This window comes from Alexandromys fortis, unplaced genomic scaffold (assembly GCF_014885135.2).
Source record: "Alexandromys fortis isolate MF-2015 unplaced genomic scaffold, M_Fortis_MF-2015_v1.1 scaffold_196, whole genome shotgun sequence".
Lineage (NCBI taxonomy): Eukaryota > Metazoa > Chordata > Mammalia > Rodentia > Cricetidae > Alexandromys > Alexandromys fortis.
This window is the reverse complement of record NW_026068078.1, coordinates 143857-164751: the sequence shown is the minus strand read 5'-3', so window position 1 is coordinate 164751 and position 20895 is coordinate 143857. Positions and strand designations below refer to the sequence as shown.

Here is a 20895-nt window from a genome sequence, read left to right as displayed (position 1 = left end):
CCACTCCTGATGCTGTGTACATGTTCAGTGCTGGGGCTCAAACTCGGGCATGCATGTCATAGCCAAGCCTTTGATGACTGGGCTGCATCATCAGGCTGTATGCCTAATTTTTAATTCACACTTTCAATATTTAAAATAATCTTGTTTATGGTGTCATTTATTTACTTCTTATATGCCAGAAGGAAAGCTCTGGGCAGTAGGAAAGTCTCGCCCACCAGTGTGTTAGAACTCAGAATATAGTAGAATTCAAGAGTACCTGCTGAATGAATGGTTGAGTGAATGAATGAATGAGGGAATTCTTAATCCTTTGCCTAGAGTTATATATAAGTCTCATAATCAATGCCTACGATGCCAATTTAGTTACTGAATGGTCTAGATCTAAATCAATATGGGACATTAGAAAATAAAGTAAGAACTATAAATTTCGATTAGTCTTTGTTTTGCCTGTCAAGAACAAGAATCTGAGGGAAGTGGGAATATAAGCCATCAGGGAAAACCAGGACCTGCTTTATGGAGGATATACTTCAGAGCATGTCATTTGTCTCTGGACTGAAGCTTTCTTTTCATGAGTTTTGGGGGTTCCTACATACCTAAGCAGGACCCTATAAGTGTTTACCGATATTTTTCAGGTCACCATCAGAACATTTCCAAGTTTCTGTTTACACTCACGTCCTTGTCTTGTAGCATGTAAAAAAAAAGTTTATCAGCATTCCTCTGTGGAGGATAGCATCCTTCCTTCCAAAAAAAGGGCTTCATGCTCAGCTCTGCATCCGTAGCAATAAACCAGGTTTGCCCTAAGTCCTTGGGTTTCTAGAGTCTCCGTTTGTCCCAGTTGTCCTTTTATTGAGTTCACAGACTACACATGGAAAATGGCTATTACCAGACAGAGATGTTTAAAAATGAAAACCAAACTAATACATGGACTCCGACAACTGGAATAAGGAATATAATATTTATAAAACCAGGTAGGAGGTTGCAATCATTGCTCTAAAAGAAAGCATTAAATATTAATTCAGAGCAAACCTATCTGTGCTCCAGCAAGCCTCACTTTCATTAAAGTAGCATTGTGTGTTTCCCCGGAATTAAATCCCAAATAGGTAAATAGCGGATGAGAAGTGAGCGCTCTGCTGGCTGCAGGAGAGCTACCTGCAGCCTGATTTAGAGTTGCCCTTACCATTCAAGCCTCCCAGACCTTCACTTTGCACTAATTAATTGTGATTCTTCTGGTTCCTCTCTAGCTTTTTTGCCCTTGAGTATTACTAGGAATGTTTAATTCACATGCTCATGTTCATCTTCATTTGATTAATCCAAATGGTGCTATGTTATTTGATTAATTCATGTGCTGCAGAATATTAAATCTTAGGAAACACTGGGTGCTGGTTATAAGTTGGACTTGCAGTTCTTTCCATAGCTTTCTCATTGAAAAGCTTTATGTCCTCATTTTTACCCATTTTGTGCCTATTTCCCTCCACTTTGCATTGACATTTTTAGTGTCATGTTGCTGTTCTCATTGGTTCCCTATGCAGAATGCATTCAAAAGAAAAAAAAAGGGTCCTTACTATGCTTCTTCTGCATTTTTAGTGGGGCGAGGTTACTAGTTATTATCTGGCCAATGTAAAGCATCCCTCTAAAGACCTAAAATAAGTAAGTTTATTATCTCTTAGTCCAGTTGATTTTCAAATGATTTGAAAAAAAAAACCCACCCAGTTGTCATTGTATTGACACTCTATACAGTACACAGGCAGTCTCGATTGGATTCCTATTAAGTGAAAGGTAAAAGCAATGACCAAAAATCCAAAAAGTGAATCTAAGATGTTGGCGAGGCGAGCTCTGCTGAGCACTGCTCTGCTGGGGAAATGGGTACTTAGCCTCTGACCAGTGACGACAGACCTGCTTCAGTTCTGTGAGACCAAAAGCAAGCTGCTATGATTAAATGAAAAGGAAAAAGAAAACTGTTCAGACTCTTCTGGGCATGTCCTGGGAATTAAGGCATATGGCAGGGATAAGGAAAAAAAAAAGATTTTCCTTATGCTAATGACCCTCGATGTCTGAAATAAATTAGATCCATTAGAGTTTATGCTCAATAAAAGAAAGACTTTAAGCACTCCAAACTTAGTGAGTCAAGACCAGTTTTTCCTCTGAAATTCAATCTGCCTACTTATTGATTCTTAGTGAGGCTCCAGAGCAAACAGGAGGCACAAAATCATAATTCCATACTCCACCAGAATTTTAAAGGACCACAGGTTTCTTTTCCTTTTTCTTTAATTAAACTATTTTTTCATGCTTCCTATTTTGTTTTCCTTCATTAATTTGATTTTGTTCCCATTTCTGTTTCATCGTTTGTATGTTTTTTTTTCTTTTCAAGGATTCATTTACCCCATTTCAACTGAACACAGAACCCAGAATGAATATGGATTTTCTTGTAAGTTTGATGTTTGGGTTTTATGCTGGGAAATAGTCCTCTAACATTGTCCCTGTTCAAGTTTGCCTTTCGTTGGCTCACAGATGTGCACACAGGAAATAGGAGCCTAATGTATTCTAACATGAAAAGCAAATTAGATTTTCAATGCTGAAGAGAAGAAAGGGTCATTTCAAGTCGCTGCCAGCTTTAAAAGCTATCAGTCTACCATTGACAGCACAAGTCCCCATCACTGAGAAAACATATCGTGAAATTGGCTGGCATACATAAAGGGCAGAGTTCAAATACTAAAAAGGAAAGGTTGAGGAAATGCAGATCTGTTGTGCTATAAATCATGAATAAGTAAAGTCAAGCATTAAGGATTAGATATACTATTCTGGTCCGAGTTAAAATTTCTTCCGCAGGGTCGCCAATAAAACCCCACGGCAAAGTAGAGTCAGCATTTTGAAAGCAGTGTTCAAGAATGAACTATCGGGATGCAGGAGGGGTGCTGTTGATACTGGCTTGATTGAGGGGAAAGTTGAAATACTGGGAAGGGTAATAGCTTTGAAAGAGGACCCTTTCCAACAGTAGATTCATATAAACTGTCGGTGTAATTAAAGACACTGGGGCGCAAGCATTGGGTAATTGCTGGGAGCCACTGGCAGATAAAAATGATGAGTTATTTCCACACATAAACCATGTAGCTCTGTGTCTTAGGAGAGAGGAATGGTTTCCCAAATTTTAGAACACAAAACATAGAGATTTGAAAGTCCTCTCCACCCCACACCCAAATGTGCATGTCCAGGAAGTTTTCAGTTGTTCTTGACTACCTACAGCATCAACAAATGACCTCTTTTACAATGAGGAGACCGCAGGTGTGTTTGGTTTGCTGAATATTTCTCCTTGGTCTAAAACAAAAGACTTAACAATCTCAAACTGGTTACATAAAACTTTCATTTATTTTTGTTTTGTTTTCATAATCAGTTTCTGTCATCTCCTCCAGTTCTACACAAGCATGTTTCATGCTACCAAATCAACAGACAGCATTTATAAGAATGTGCTCTTTTGCATTACCTAGAAACAACCCCCTGTGGATAGCACCTTGTGTTGGTCACATGCTTACCTGCCTCCGGCGGTAGCCTGACCTGCCAGATCATTGACCAAGACCTTTTACTCTATAACACCTCACGGAGCTATAGTTTATTCCAATAAAAATAAGTTTAGGTGGGAAGCTCTAACAGGAGCCCCTGAGAAGCTCAGGGTCCTGGGAGATACCACTGTGTCTGCATCATAAGGTAGAACTCACATTAGCTTCTGCCCCAGATCTGGGCTTCTGAAAACACATGTTTCTAACCTTACACTTTCTTGGCTGTATTGCTCAGTTTGAAGGTTCCCATCCATTCTTGCGCTGATTTAAGCAGAAGAGAGAAGAACGTATAGAGAGAAGAATGCATAGGAAGTAATTTTATGACTGGTGTGGAAGTTAGAAAAACATCTTGGTTCAATCCACATACAGATTAAAAGCATACCAGATATTTCTAACACTGTTTATTGTTTGTTTTGTTTTGTTGGTTTAAAAAAAAAAAGAAAACTGTAAGCGAATTCAAAAATCCTCCTAAACTTTTTCACCTGAAAGGAGTAATAAACATTTTATTTCCTGTGGTTTGGGATAGCTTGGGCTCCAGTTTCTTTAAATGCCTGCCAATAAGTCGTCTGTTATGCTGCCCAATTACAAGATAGATTAGTGTGTGGATTGATGCAGAGTGAGAAGGAAAAAGAAATCAGTGATAATTTTCCACTGAAAAACCATAGCCATTTTATATAGCTTTTGAAATAGACTTGAAATTAACCCATAAAAAATGGCAATAAATGTCTGAAAAAAATACTGCAATACATATGTGTTCTGTGGGAAGTCTCTAGAAGCAGTTGGTCGGATGTTTCATTCTCTCTTTCCAGCTGCTCCTGACTCAGATGATGTGGCGCTGTACGTTGGGATCGTGATAGCTGTCACCGTTTGTCTGGCGATCACTGTGGTGGTGGCCCTGTTTGTCTACCGGAAGAACCACCGTGACTTTGAGTCTGACATCATTGATTCCTCAGCACTCAATGGCGGCTTTCAGCCTGTGAACATCAAGGCTGCCAGACAAGGTCAGTGAGCTTCCCACCCCCTGAGTTATGCCCCTGTGGAGCAGAGTGACCGCGTAGCTTCAAATTCAGTTGCGTCTCTGTCATCCAGTCGAGCTAGAACGTAAGTTGAGTAAAGGCGGAGATTTTGGTTTGCTTTGTTCATTATAGGAATGAAATCATTGATACAGTAAATCAGAGTTGATGAGATGCAGAGATCATTTCTGGTTTGCTTGTCTGACAGGTACCTCTATCCTGCTTTTTAACTTCTATTTGAAAGAACTATTACATTGATTCATTGATTTTTTTTTTCTTGTCTCTTTTCCCTTTCTTATAATGCTTTTTTTTTAATGCAGTGATGTACATGTGAATCCAAAGTTAGCATAGGTAAGCAAAACCATTACCAGATAGTGACTTGGTAGCGCTTATGGTTCTTTCTAGTCTGTTGAAATGGCCAAATGCCCTAAGTGTCCTGATTAAACTCAAGAGAGCATATCAGAGAAACAAGGCTACCTATCAATGGACAATAACAAGATGGATACTGATGCTGTACTTGCCCTGTTTCCCAGCACCTTTGATTTCTCTTTCTGCACTGTTAGCAGAGCAGCTTTACTTTGGCTTAAAGGTGTGAAGTGGTTGCTCACCAATCTAGCTTGGTCTGAACAGAGAATACAAACGGACTTCTTTTCTCTTTCTGACTCAGATCTCCTGGCAGTCCCCCCGGACCTCACCTCAGCAGCAGCCATGTACAGGGGACCTGTCTACGCTCTGCACGATGTCTCAGACAAAATACCAATGACCAATTCGCCAATCCTGGACCCACTGCCCAACTTGAAAATCAAAGTATATAACACCTCAGGTGCCGTCACCCCTCAGGATGACCTCTCTGAGTTCACATCCAAGCTGTCGCCCCAGATGACCCAATCCTTGCTAGAGAATGAGGCTCTTAACCTGAAGAATCAGAGTCTCGCGAGACAGACCGACCCATCCTGCACAGCGTTTGGCACCTTCAACTCACTTGGGGGTCACCTCATCATTCCTAACTCAGGTAAGTCTTAACGTTTTAGAAGACAAAGATGCAGCTTGCAATCTTACCTTGTGTGTTTTTACTGAACCTGACATGTTGGATGTAGTTTAAGTCAAATTTCCATTCACTAGATCTCAAACATTACTTCATACAAAATCTACAAAACCATGTGTCTTCATCCAAGCAATTCTAAATTCAGTTCCTCTTGAAAGAACATTCTGCTGAGGTGTAGGTCAGAACTAGCACATACCGCCTTGAAGGTATAATGAACCCAGGAATCCTCACTGGAGTCCCTGTAGTTCAAAACATACTATTAGAAAATGCAAAGAGTTGGTTTGGGTCAATTTTCTCAAGGAAACTATATTTGAGAAAATTGCTTTCTAAATGATTGGAAATATTGCATAATAACACAAAATCTTTGTATTAATTATTCAGTCCATCATTCAATCAGAAAATATCTGTAAAGAATTTATTCCAGTCAACGATTTATTGTTGACAATCTCAACACCATCCAAGGTATAGTTCTCACACCGCTCTCATTCTCATGGGTGCCAATCATCAACAAATGAGAAGTCCTCTGACTTACTGCAGCTATGTGAAATGTCATTGATCATTTTTTAGACTTGCAAATAATAAAGTAAATTCTTCCCATCTCTTTCTCTGCTATGGAATAACACTGATGCTCACCAGATATTTCAGGGGGAAAAAATGTTTTCTGATATGGCTGAGGTTAGCATTTCCCTGACTCTGAATTTCATGGGGAACTTTTTTTTTTACATCAAAAACAATGCATCATTGCAGCTGTTTAAAATTTTAATAGCAGTTTTTGGTTTCTCTACAATTTACAAGAAAAATAACAGTGGAACCATCTGTCTATTCCTTAAATAAAACAAGAACTTTTAAAATGACATCACTCTCCTAAGTAATCCCATTACAGTTCAGAGGGAGTTATGGTAAAAAGCAAGATCAGAAAGAAGGCGCGGGGAGCTTTGGACCTTTGCATGGTTTTAGGGAAAATGCAAAGACTAGTGCTACATGGATGCAAAATCGCATTCCCTTTTGCTTGCTGCAAAGGAGTTCTAGAAGTTTCCTTTGGTTCACGGGTCTTATAAAATATTCTTTTCCTTTGCTATTCAGGAGTAAGCTTGCTGATTCCCGCTGGGGCCATTCCCCAAGGAAGAGTCTACGAAATGTATGTAACTGTACACAGGAAAGAAAATATGAGGTAAATATTTTTTTCTGTTGCATTTGATTTTATCAATGTTTCACTTGGGGAATAATTGTACAATAGAAATGATAGATTCAATATATTTTGTCTTAGGTGACATTTGACTCTACACCTATAAAAAATTCAATCTTCTCATTTTGTTGAAGCTTCAGGCACTGCATATTGTAAGTGTGGATAGAATGCTAGAGTTCTTTTCTGTGAGTGGACACATAGTTCTTTAGCGGAAAAATGTGGACAAAAACTTGATTCACAGATTGTCCAAAGAGATGCATGGATTTAGATAGATATGCTGACATCTTGTGACCTGGGTCAAGAATCTAGCCATAGTAGAGATAAAGATCACAAAAGTGGATACACCTTAGCTTCTGACATTCCCATTCTCGGCCTAGCAGAGCCCCTGATATGGCCCTCCCACCTCAGCCTAGCACCACCCTATGCTCATTCTTCCCTTTCTGTTCTTAACTCTCCTCCAGCTTAGGAATCATCAGCCTTCTTTTATAATTAGACCTTTCAAAATGAGCCTAGTGTTGATTTAAACCATACCAAATCCAAAGGTTCGATTTTGACTGTGTCATATTGATCAACATGTAGCTATTTTAAGTAATAAAAATAAGAACAGGTCAGATGTCCTAAATTCAGCTTTTAGTTTAGCAGAGATAGTCTCTCTTGAGTAATTCCCACATAAAGGGTGTTCTTTGTGTGCATGTGTGTGTGTGTGTTCATGTGTGTGTGTGTGAAGGACGTGCACTAGAAGCCTGGGTGATTAATGCTTTCAAAGACACATTAAGATCTTAAAACAAAAGAGGTTTTGAAAATGGAGATTCTTATTGTATGGGATCGCTGTTGGTCCCAGGAAGAAGCATCCTTAGGTGTGGCTCTGAGTGGAGCCTCAGTGACAAATGCAGACCAAGTGATCATCTTCCTGCACTCTCCTCCCCACTCTCATCCTCTGCCAGCTCTTTTTAGTCCCTGCTTTAGTAACTGAAAGCGTCTTTGTTCTGCACCCGGGTGGAGACACAGTTATTTATAGAAATATGACCCAGAACATTCCCCCCCTCTGGTAATATCCTTCCTTCTACCTCCACACACAACAGCCAGACCAAGAAGATGAAAAACAAAAGACAAAAGGCAAAAAAAAAAAACCCTCAAATTGTTACACATTATTCCTGCCTAAAATTTGAGCCACAGATAATCATTAAAAGTTTTGTATTTACTTATATCATATCTTTCTTCATTCCTACTGCAGAGAAACATTCACAGATCCTTAGGGCTCCCTGCTTTGGGAGCAAGAAAAGCAATTAGCAAAATCTAAGATTTATTTCATTTTATTTTCTCTTGTCCTAAGCCAAGGTGAGCATTAAACAGATGCTGCCCCCCATGGCCTTTGATGTTCTGGGCGGCACCTCTGACAGACCTGAGAACTGACGTAGACTTATTGCCACAAAGAAGGCATGCAGTGTTCACGGATTTCTTTATTCACCCTGTAACTGTTATCTGCAGCTAAAGCCCACATTTATATTGGGCTACTGCCATAGTATGGTGTGCCCTCTTCCACTCTCCCCTGCTTTTCTATTTCATCCTTTCAGGATTTTCGACTCAGAGTAGTGATTATACAATTTGGATGTAGATGAGGGAATAGAATATTGATAATGCCAAACACCAGTTCTTTAAGATTCCACTGCCTTTGACTTTAGGTCATGAAGAGGGAATCGCTCCATTGAACTGAGTTTGCATCAAGAAAGTTGTGGGTGAGGAGAGAGTTCAAGATCTCAAAACAAAACATGCAGGAGGTAGGATAGAGAAATGGCTCAGGGTGTAAGGCGTTTGCCAAAAAAGCAAGAAGGCCGGAGGATGATACCCAGCACCCACATATAGGCATGGTGGCACACACTCATAATCCTAGCACTGGTGAAGTAGAAACATGAAAACCCAAGGGCTTCCCAGCAATTCAATCTGGATGGACTGACTAGCTTCAGTTTCAGTAAGAGATTCTGTCCCAGAACAATAAGGTAGACACCAAAAGCCCACCGTTAGCCTCCATACATGAATACATACACCCCAGAAAGAAAAGACCTACCAGAGACCATGCACCGAAGATTGAACACAAGGAGCTTATCTGTCAGATAAATGGGAAGACCTCACACCACTAAATGACACAGACCTGTAACAGCATGGTGAAAACAAATGTGTAGCAAAACTAAGTACCTCTGATGGTCATTCTTCAGGCATTTATACATGTTCCTGTCTTAGAGAAAACCTGTACATTGTGATGAACCCCACTTTAAAGGTGAGAAGACTGAGGCCTGGGAAGTCAAGTCTCCTTAGTGATTGAGGAGGGCTAAGTACAACCCAAGTTCTCCTGACCCCAGAGCTCTTCGCTTTCCAAGATGACATCCCTCCTGCGTACACCTTAGACCACCCTCCGCCTTCTCATTAGCTTACACTTTGGGTCCACTTTGCTCAGGGAAGACCTTTCCCATCATCATGTAACCCAGAGGAAACTTTTCTGAGAAGTCAGGGTGAAGAAATCAGGAGATGAGTGCCACTTGAAGGCATTTGCAGAAGAACTGTGGGCATTATTTCTCTCCCCTTTTTTTTCTCCGGCTCCTTTCATTGCATCCAGAACTGGGTGTGTTTCCAGCTGGATGGTACCCAGCTGGTCATCTGCTGATGTGAGTTGTCTAGAGGGAGGCGTGAACTTAATTACATGTGGCAGACTGAATGTAACAAATGGGGCCTTATCATTACTGAATGTGCCCTCTGCAAAGCGCAGACTGGCAGATGTGTGGCCTAAATGGGCCAGGGATGGGACAAGCCTCATCTGACCAGAGAAGGTGAGGAGTTTTGAGGGCTGGGGTATCTTCCTCTCCTACTTCCTAGAGCTCTGGAGAGAACACAAAATCTCCATTCCCCCGTGAATACAATGTGTGTGGCTTATGTAGAAATACGGCCCCTTACATCCTGTTTCTAGAAGGAATTTTTTTTTTAAAAAAAGTAAGTAAATCTTATTGTAACCAAAGCATCATCATTAACCAATTCTTATGGACAAAATGGTTTGAGATCTGAAAGTCACATTTTTCCCTTTCTCTGAATTCAATGCCGGCCTAGTGGTTCCTTCAAACAGCCAGCCAAAAGGAGCAATTGGTTCATAGATCCTGAATGTGAAAGTGAACAGGATTCTATTTGTAAAGTGTGGGGAGTGACAGGAAGTTTATGATCAGCTCAAGGACACAGGATTAGCACTTCTTTTTAAAGAGTGATGTGGTAACTTGTGATGCGACGTGCTGGGAGAAGGAACAGTACATCTTCATGAAGGCTCTGGTCCGGGTTGGGCTGATGAGAGGTGAGGAAGGGATATGCCAGGCTTGAAGACAGAGGAGCAAAGAGTCAAAGTTACTGCAGAGCAAAATGTGTTTCTCAACTGGCCAGAGTGTTGGAGAGAAATACATAGGGGGTGCTTAAGGCACAAGGCCTGGGCACTGTAAGCAAAGGAGGGCTGAAACAGCCACTGGCTGGAGGGGAGAAGCTCGGTTTCTGAAGGAAATGTGCTCTGATGTAAGCAGGATATGATCTCAGGCATAGATACAGAAATGAAGTCTTAGCAGGAGATGGATTTTCAAGGTAAAAAGAAATGGGGTGTAGGGGCAGTGGAAAACATTCTAGTTCTTGATATTTTGTAATGAAGCTAAACATGAAAGGATAAGGTGAGCACACGGTTTGTGTCTGACACAGGGGAAACTGAGTACTTTTTATCTAAAGCATGAATATATATGTAAGGATAAATAAGCCATGATATAAGAGAACTTTAAAAATCACAGGTAAAGAGGTTTCCCAAATCAAGCAGGTAATTGACACTGGCTGAAATGTAAATAATAAGGGAGAACCATTTTAAAAACTACTGGGTTTGTTAGCTATAGGTTATTGGTGGTCTTTGGCATTCTTCCATTGGTAAAATCCCTTATAGAACTAGTCCAAGGTGTGCGATAGCAATGAGGCCTTGAAACAACAGTGATGTATAAAGTCAGGTGGGCAGTAGGAATGTCAAATAGTGGCGCAATGAAGCATACTTCCTGAGAGTTGATAATGGATTGGCTATTTCATAGCTTCAAGGGGGAAAGGTAGCCAGATGCAGTGGTATGTCTAGAACTCTAGCATTTGCAAGGCTGAGATAGAAAATTCCAGAGTTCAAGGCCAGCACTGTCTACAGAAAGATTTTGTCACAAAAAGGGAAGGGAGAAAAAAAAAAAGTAAGACTTCGCCAAGGTTTAAGATCCACATGAACAATATTCCTAGGAGGAGCCTGGTTCCTTCCTCTCTGCTTCCTTATAAAGAATATACTTTAAGTCACAAAGATCCTAAGCTAAAAGTAGCAATGAGCTTAAAGACTATTTGTATTAATGGTCCTAAAGGGAAGTAGATTGTGAGGGCCCAGAGTATATGCTCAGATAAATAATTCCATAAGGATTCAGCTCAGAGCACAATGTTTAGCCATTCTGACTTAATCTAAAGATAGACTCTTCCTGTCTGGGAAAATGACATGCCCTTCAGAGTGGCTTCCATGCATGCATACGTGTATGTGTGTGTGTGTGTGTGTGTGTGTGTGTGTGTGTGTGTTTTCTCAATTCAGCTTTTGAATGGGAGAAAGTTGGATATTCTGTTAGGAGCATAGAGTGCAAATATTTCAACTTGCCCATTATGTGGGATGGTGTGTGCTTTAGAAGGCAGCTCAGCCTCGGGTGGGATTGTCACCCTGAAGGAAGTGACAGAAAGGCGTGTGTTCACAGAAGGCACCTTATGTCCACACAGAGGTTGATAGAGGCAGATCTTTTTCAAAAGTCCCTAAGCTTGTTGGAAGCAACCCCATACACACTGGTAAAGTAGCAAAATGATTTGGATGTGCAATCTCATGGTGCTAATTGTTAGCCCTGGATCCTCAGGCAAGTGTGTTAGTAGCTCTGGATTCCTCCTCTGGAGAAGGACACATGAACATCTCACCTTACAAATGTGCCTAGGCGGCTAATTCTTTGCTCATGCGAAAATTATCCATGATGCTGTTCTGTGAATGCGGTCTTATCACTGACAGGCAGCCGACGGAGGCTGAAAGCAAATTTCTGTGACAGAAAACTACCTTCTCCTCTTCACGAACTTTGTCCTAGGGGCACGGAGACCTGTCCAGTTCTTAATGTGATTTGATCCTTGTTAGATTTTTGTTTGCTTGCTTTTGAAACACTTTATGAATTCTGATCATTGAATTTTGCTGGGTGGCCTACTTAATTGCTGCTTCTGAGCCTCATTTTTGTTCAGTGTGCATGTCCCTGTCATCTGCGGTTAAGATGTACAGGCTGTTTGAGTAACTCAGATGGCTCATAGGATATAAATAGATTGGAGCCCTTCTCTACAAAGTCATAGATGAGGTCTACATGTAGTTTCTACTATTTGGTTCCATGTATTTTTGATACCCTCCCTTTATATAAGTAATGGTTATAGAAATTTAAACACTTTTGACCTTTGGTTTAATATAGTTAACTTTCACCTAAGTTTCCCCTTCCATATATGTTGGCAACTGCCTTCTGTTTCTACTGCTTCCTTCATCTCATATGCGAGCATATGCGAGTCTTAACTCCTTTATTGTTCATCCCATTATGAATTCGACTTCATCACTTTCCTATTCATTACATTTCTGCACCTCACTGAGTTAATAAATTCTTTTGACATGCATACCCCACCTCTCCCCACTGCTCATTTGGTTTCCCTCCCCCAAGAGCAGTGCCCGTCAATAGAGCATGCCAGGAGTGTGCTCAGTGTCCAACTGACGGTTGCTCAGCCCAGCAGGGGCTCTCCTCTTCTCCCTTATGTTCCTGGTCAGCGAGAGGAAGCCCCCTCCTTACCTTCTCCAAGCACAGGCTGCTGAGACTACACTGACAGATTTTTTTTTCAAACCTCAGCTCTTCAATGGGGGCCACTTGAAATGGATCCACTTGAGGGCCCTCCTGGTAAATTTTACTGCTCACCTTTCAAGGTACACTTGTAACTAAGAGATAGGTGTAGGCCTCTGGAAAGCATAACCATTGCAGGTTTATTTCTCTCCTTGTAGGAAAAGTAATATTAGGCAGCAATAAAGTCACTGCCAAAGGCAGATAGTGTAATATTAATCATGACGAAATGAAAGCAAAGTTTCACCTACGTTGTAAAGGGGGGGAAATTAGACATAGAGAAGACAAACTATGTTACGAGAAAATGAAAACCAAAGTGGTAGGGGGCATAGTATTGAAGTCTCAAGCGACTGCCATAAACCTTGTGATTCTAAATATAAGTATATCCCCCAGGTGCCTAGAAAACTATAGGTTTAATAAGAGAAACATGCTATGCAGGATATTAAAGCACTGGGAGTAAGAAAAGCTCATTTGAGCCTTCCAAACGGGAGGAGAGAAGGAAAGGACAGAAGTCTTTGAGATCCTGGCGCACAACCTCAAGGGAAGGAGGAAGCAGTGAGAGTCAGAGATTCTTGAGGGGAATAAAAGTCAAACTGCAGGCTTTATAGATGGTAATGACTGGCAATTGTGAAGGCTTTCATGTTTGGCTTCGCTTAGGAGCTATCGTGTTAGCTGTCATTGCTGTGGCAGTACTGGTAGAAGGTGCAAATTTTTAGGTCAGAAACTTCATCAGTCACCACAATTGCGTGTTCTAGACCATCATCAATTTTGTGTTAGTGTTCTGAGCTAAAGTGCCCAGAGTATTTCAAGGAGGGTTAGGTGATATCTACACAGGTTTAGTAAAGGACCACTAAACAGGGGGAAGATGAGTTGTTCTTGATGAGAGGCAGTCCTACCTGTCATTTCCCGCAGATTTAGACATCTTTATCTTCCAAGACAACTGTAGACAAGCATCCTTGAAAACAGCTAAGCACATCGATTATCATAATAAATATATGAAGAGTTAGCTTTCTGACAATGTTAAAATAATAATAGCTGCCATTCATTTATCTGTTTATTTATTTAGCATCAGGTGAGGGTAGGACATAGATATTTACAAACTTCTAGATGATGTGATAAATAATACATAAATTAGAGGTAACAACAAGAGACAAATCAATTTTAGGTAGCCACTGCAATTATGGAAGAATTTGAGATGTCTTTTTAAATGTCTACATGAATAAGACAGAAGGATGTCACTGAGATGTACATTTTAATGGATTTATATTTGATTGGGCTGAATAACTCGAAGGTATTGATGTTTGATGAAAGAAAAAACTTCAAGTGGTGACCTTGGAAAGGTCTTATCCTTGTCTTATTCTTGTGCTACAACGTTGCCAGTGATAATAATGAACACAAAAATAGCAAACATATCCATTGTATGATGGATAGAAGAGTGTGGGAGATATAAACAATATTTGGAGGAATGACATAGCATTAAGAACTGTATATTGAATCTAATAAAGCAAAATAAAAATATAAAAATATAAATATGTCCAAGTTCAAAAGTCATCTAACAAACACAAAACTATATAGACTTGATGTAGCCTAAGAACACTTACATTAGGAATCTTTGAGGGCTCAGCTTTAATAAACACCACTATAAGCTAAGTTATTTATCACCTACTTTACTGAAGGATATTTTTAATAATATATCTCCATCCTCCCCTCTTAACCAGAGCTTAATATTTATGTGATAATAATCTGAGAATAATCCAATGCAATTATTTGTGATGTGTGACTATATCTATATAATCTCAGTTAAAGAAATTAGCTACACTTAAGTTTTAGGTTAGTTTCAGGCTGCCCAATATAATGAGACACCAAATCTCTGAAAACTTCATGAACTTGAAGAAAGAAACATAAGGAGAGAAGTGGAATCTTTACTTGTCAGATAACATTGGAAAAGCTGAGAATATTCTATAAGAAAGAACATATCAAAATAATGTCCAAATACGTGCTATAAAGTGGGCTAGTTAGTAGGTCAAGGATATATGGAGAGAATTGTCTAGAAGGCAGGTTGTGTTCATTCTAATTGATTATAACGTAAGTTGGGAACAAATGAATGATAATCTAGTAACCATGGATTATAAATTTGCATATGTCTAAGGCATGAACCACATGTCAGCCATATTTTCATAGGCTGTTGTTCTGGGGAAGGGAGTGTCTGAAGACCCTCCTAAAATTTCAGGGCCCCATGGCCCCTGTAGCCATGCTCTTCTGCCAGCCAATTTGAGAAGTCTTAGGAAACATGCCTTTAGTCTAATCGCAAAAGAGTCACTGCGAGTTGTGAGATACAGGAGCAACCTCGGGAACTTTGAAATGACTTCCTCACACACAATTGGCAGCCTGGACTAATTAGTCCATTTGCTTGTTGTTTAGTAATGTAAATCAAACAGAATGACAGAGGTTAGAAAAGGAAGGAGGGAGGGAAAGAGGAAGGGAGAGAGAAACAGTTTGTATCTTTGAGTCCCTTTTTGACCAGATTTTTTGCATATGAAATACATAAGTGATGGGATCTCATTTTAACTTGCTATAGAAATGCCATCTTATATTCTTTCTGCTCCCATTTGAAAGAATGAATCTGCTATACTATCCTGAATTATGCCTGAAAGTCATTTGGACTAAGTTTAGCTCTAGGGTGTCCTCATTCTGAAGCGAGTTTTTGAAGTATTTTTCAAGTTAGGCCCTGAAAACACTAAAGTATTTAAAACACTGTGAGACCAGTGGTGAGCGTTATCAGAAAAGCTGCTTATGTAACTTCATAAGGAGCCTGTTCTCTCTCATTCCATCCTGAAAGTATCAGAGCACAGAGTCAGGGGAAACTATCAAGGCAGCCTCATGTCTGAGAACCGGGATCAAAGAGATGCTGGCGAGTGCCCTGCTGTCGGAAAGACCTCCAGTCTTACAAGATGAAAGCCAATCTACAGAGAACATGACTTCCATTTATTTCTGTCTTGCCCACCCACCCCCCAAGTGTTATAAGGGATGTGATTTGAACTGTTTATCCACTGTAGATCTCAGTGGCTTCACAGGGCAGTAATGCGATGGAAATGTCACAGGTATGGCTCTCTGCACTCCCTGCAGGCCCCCCATGGAAGACTCTCAGACCCTACTGACCCCTGTGGTGAGCTGTGGGCCTGCTGGAGCTCTTTTGACCCGCCCCGTCATCCTCACTCTGCATCACTGTGCAGACCCCAATACTGAAGACTGGAAGATCCAGCTCAAGAACCAAGCAGTGCAGGGGCAATGGGAGGTAAGTGAGTGTCTGTGGGAGACACATGCTGTCCATGTCCATCATTGGTGCATGTTGGGAGACCTTTATTCCTAAAGTAAAGCATGACAGACAGCCTTTTGGTTTACACTTAAAACGAGAGACAGAAGGCTGAATCTACTAACTGATGAGCAAAAGGAAGATGTTCAAAATCAGCTCACAGGAAAAGGATACTCAGACATCCCAGGTAATTTGCTGTTAGGAATACAGGAACCACATGATGGGGAGGGTGTGGGGGACCATCAGAACTTAGATCACTTAGCATCTGTCTCTCAAGAATATCTTTATCAAATACATATGTAAATGTTAGTATAAATGTATATTTATATAAAATTTACATATGCAAAATGTGAAGTTACAATATAATTACTTTTGGTATTTTTAGCAAAAAAAATTATAAAGATACACATGAAAGTTTAAGGCTGTAGTATTTTAGGGAAACTGATTTAGCAGTGAAGCATGATATTCTGGGATTAGCTAGATCTTTCCTTTCTATGAACATTGACTACATTTGACCATATAAGGGAATCATTCCTTATCAGAGCCCCTGGCGTCTAGGGTTGAGCTTGGGATTATCTTTTAAATAGACTTAAGTGGGCCTCACTTTAATTTCATTTAAGCTTTAAACTATCAAAACAAATATCTAAAACCCTATCTTAGGTGCTTGCACGATTCTCTGCTTAATGCCTTTTCCATTTCTGGGGTTGAATGATGCTAACAATGATAGAGCAATGAACTCAAGAGTCCAGAATAGTACAAAGAACATTCTCATATAAACCCTTACAAAGCAGGCTTGGGCCATGGTGCCCACTGCTGGCCACACCTTTCAGGCTTTCTGAGTCATTCCTCCTAAGTCCTTCTTTGTCCAGTGTCCTGGAACCTAGAATAAACTTAGAGGCTTTGAGCTGACTTTCTCATCAGTGTAAGATTCCTGTAAATATACTTTGAAATATTAACTCACTGATGTTGTTAAAATACAGCTCATAATATCTCAGATGATGTCATAAGATCAAACCAAGAAGCTGTCACCTGAGGTGGCTGCTCCATTCATGTCTTTTATCCAGACCTAGAGACTAAGTTTTATTATCTCACTTTTTTTGGTAGTTGGCACTTGCCATAAGTCAGATGCAGTGGGATACAGTAAAAAGCTCGGGGGCGTGGCTTATTCCGAAACTGAATTGCATTCGTGCATGTATTTTATTTCCCACTCATGAAATTTTCTTCTCAGTCTGAATTACTTTAAAGTAGGGAGAATATATAAAATCAGAATGTGTACTCGTCTGTGGTAAATCATGACTCTGATGGCCCTGGGCTTGCCATCCCATTGGCTAAGCTCAGAGGCCACTGCACTCTTAACCCAGCCACACACTCTACTTGCCCAGTTCCCAGCACTTCTTACCACCTTCCACCCTGCCCACTGCCACGGGAGCATGTGAAATGTTGATCCTTGGCTTAATGACCTAACCCTCTCTCTATGTTAGTATATAACTTAAGCCATTTGAATAAATCAAAAAACAGTTGAATTGGCAATTTATTTTTACAAAAATCACCACTTCCACTTATTTCTTGTAAAGTATTTTTAGTCTCCAGTAATGAAGTGTTTAATGATTTCATGAGAAAAACAGCAGAGAAGAATGTAGAAGGCAGTAAGTGCTTCTTAAAGCTACCCTTGTGGAGAACCTGAGAGCTGAGATTACTTAGGGAAAAGTATACTATTCTGAAAAATTAACTGTAGTCTGAGTTTCAAAAGAGAAATATAGTGATGTTATATAATGTCTTAATTCCTCTAATTATTTTTAAATATGGGTTATTGCAAAAAGTTGATATCCTATAGTGGCACCTCAATACTTTTTACTTTTCAATTAAATAAGATATTGAAAGATTAAAATAACAAAATCTCAGAAGCAGATAGTAAACCAGAGTACACTGAACTCAAAGTGGTAATTTGCTATTGTCTTTTGGATTTTCACGTAGATACCAGTACACTTATGCAAATAATCACATCAGTATCTAGACAAAGAAAGAGTGCTTATGATAGAGGATGAAAACAGGTACCACAGAGTTGAGAAAGACGAACCAGAACTCAGGAGCAGACTCCTGCTTTATCAACCACCATCCATGGTGGCTCGCACATGTCCTTGGGAGCTTAATCATGTTCCCTTCCCTCTCTTTCCCAGGATGTGGTGGTGGTGGGAGAGGAAAACTTCACAACTCCCTGTTACATTCAGCTGGATGCAGAGGCTTGCCACATCCTCACAGAGAACCTCAGCACCTATGCCCTGGTTGGGCAGTCCACCACCAAAGCAGCAGCCAAGCGCCTGAAACTGGCCATCTTTGGCCCCCTCTGCTGTTCTTCCCTGGAGTACAGCATTAGAGTTTACTGTCTGGATGACACACAGGATGCCCTAAAGGTAAGTGTCTCCCCCCTCACCTGTCCTCTTCACCCTCACCTAGAAGCTAAGGTTTTGAAGTAACCTTACACACCTGGAGATGACTCTGGGCAGGTGTGCGAACACGAGCAATGGGTCCCAGAGGAAGCAGTTAACAACAAACAGATCTTAGTGGCCATGCTGATAGATAAGCTGTTTTCTCTGTGCTGATTCCTCCCAAGGGCTACTTTTGTTTACCTTACTTGAGCTCTTTTAATGAAAAATGTAGACGAATTTGGCAACGAAAGCCGTGGATGGTAAATAAGCTGGCTCCATGTTTATCTCAGCTGCGTTCTTCCTATAAAAGAAATTGGCATAATTGCTCACGCTGTATGTTCCTCTTGTGTGCTACTTCATTTATATGCTTTCCCATTCTTTTTACGAGGGCTGTGAGGGAGAGGGTTAGCATTTGACAACAGGCTGCTGCTTTGCAGAATAAATGTGCTTAATTCCTGGTGTGATTATTGCCATTCGTTTTATCCCATTTGAAGCTTTAAGGGATATAATAAGTGCCTTTGAAGAAGTTATGATCTAGAAAGAGGAAGATAAAAAGTATGCCGGGGTTGAGGAGATAAGGCAGAACCTGATGTATGTCACTGCTGGTACATCCTGTGAGAGTTCGGGGAGGCAACCTACATAGTATTTTAAGGAAATCTGAACAAGAGCTAACATTTGAGACCTGTCATTATGAAAGGTAAGGTTTTAAGCAGCACTGATAGGGAAAAACATTCAAGATGTTTAGATACAGGGAACAGGGTGCAGGCACACAAAAGTGAATAGCAATTGGCGCCTTTATGCAGATGTATTTTACCAGTAAGCCGAGAAGATAGATCTTAGCTGACAGAGGGAGTCCATGGCGTTAAACAGAACGTAACTGGGAATATGCATTAGACCCTTGACTCTGACTCCAGTGGACAGATTCAAGTTATAAAGGAGATTGTGGCAGAGCTTTGGTGGTGCCAGAGGAGTAAGAGGATGGAAGCAGAGACACAAGTTCCTGAGCAAGTTGCATGGTGACTACCACTCATGTAGTGGAAAAGAACTTCTGTCTCTGACAATGGCAAAGCCTAGGGTAAGTGACTGTTACTTTTGTCAGTTCAGGCTACTATGATGAATACTATGGATTAGGTGACCTAAATGTAGACATTTTTCCTCATCTTGCTGGAGGTGGAAAGCCGAATGTAAGTTTGTCAGCATGGTTGTGTTTTGATAAGGACTCCTTCAAGGTTTCAGACAAGTGTTCTCTTGCTGTGTCTTCATGTAGATGATGGCTGGAAAAGCCTGTGGACTCTCATTTGTAATGGCATTTATTTCATTTAGAAGATTCCTGCCCTCATCATCAAATTACCTTCCAGTGGTATGATCTCTTAAAACTCTGACTCTGTGGATTAGGATTATCAACAACTAATTTTGGATGATGCAAAAATTTGCTGGCAATAATGCTTTTTCTTATGGACTACTGAGTTAGGGGTATCAATCTGTCATCAAAAAATATGCAAGGGACAATTAAATGTATGTATGTGGTTTTATCTCTCTCAACCTTTCTCCCCCTCTCACCTTTAACCCTTCTTAGCTATTGGTATCTATTATTCCGTTGGAATTTCATTCCATCCTATAAAATCAACTTCAAAATATGCTCAAAAGTCAACATTGATCAGATTATTCAGTATTTATCTCATTCTTTGACAACATACGGTACACCAAAAATATGTAGAGTTTTATTTTCTAAACAGACAACAGATTCCCAATGTAGAGATTCAGGCATCAATGATGTCACGTTGATATTTTTCAACCAAGGTTAGAAAGGAAAATATCCAACAAGAACAATGGAAAAATAAAAATAATGAGCATTACTGAGTACTTCTATCTACCAAGCAAAACTCTACATATTTTATTAACTCATTCAATCTTTACAATAACTCCATAAGGTCTCACTATTTCTACTTGACAGATGAGGACTCCAAAGTTCAGTAAAGTTTAAGTAGCTCTAGGTCACACAACAATGGTATAGAGAAGCAAGCCTCAAGTATGGGAAGTTAGCTACAGTTGATCTATGGAACTAAAGACTAAAGAGCCAGACAGAAATCAAGGCTGCCATGATGTGCTAGCAGGAAGGGCAGCCAAAGACAATCAGAGTGGCTGAGGAGGAAAATGAGAATGCAAAGAGCCAAGGAAGCCAAGGGAAGAACATTTTCTGCCTTTCAGGGTATTTATCTCTGTGATTTCTGTCAAGAGAATAATTCAGGATTGTGAAAACTGGAGGTTACGGGTCAGGGCTTCTGGGAAGCAATCTCAAAAGATGATGGTAAGGTACTTGGTTAGAAGTAAGCAGCCATACCCAACTGTGCAGTCCTCATGGTAGATGTGACCAACAAGGTGTGCAGGAAGAGGGGTACTTTGTTGGTCATTATATATATTCGGTCATTATATATATTCTTAA

At 40.3% G+C, this 20895-nt stretch overlaps 1 protein-coding gene across 2 annotated transcripts in view; it reads left to right on the top strand.

The window, feature by feature from the left end:
• Unc5c (unc-5 netrin receptor C) overlaps positions 1 to 20895 on the top strand; it is a 328599-nt gene that overhangs the window by 280726 nt on the left and 26978 nt on the right. Inside the window, exons 8-13 of one of the 2 annotated variants that reach the window (XM_050121747.1) lie at positions 2366 to 2422; positions 4358 to 4549; positions 5229 to 5573; positions 6690 to 6777; positions 15840 to 16008; positions 18204 to 18437. In XM_050121747.1, coding sequence (XP_049977704.1) covers positions 2366 to 2422; positions 4358 to 4549; positions 5229 to 5573; positions 6690 to 6777; positions 15840 to 16008; positions 18204 to 18437 — 1085 coding nt within the window. The remainder of the gene's footprint in view (positions 1 to 2365; positions 2423 to 4357; positions 4550 to 5228; positions 5574 to 6689; positions 6778 to 15839; positions 16009 to 18203; positions 18438 to 20895) is intronic. The other variant, XM_050121748.1, reaches the window with a different exon arrangement.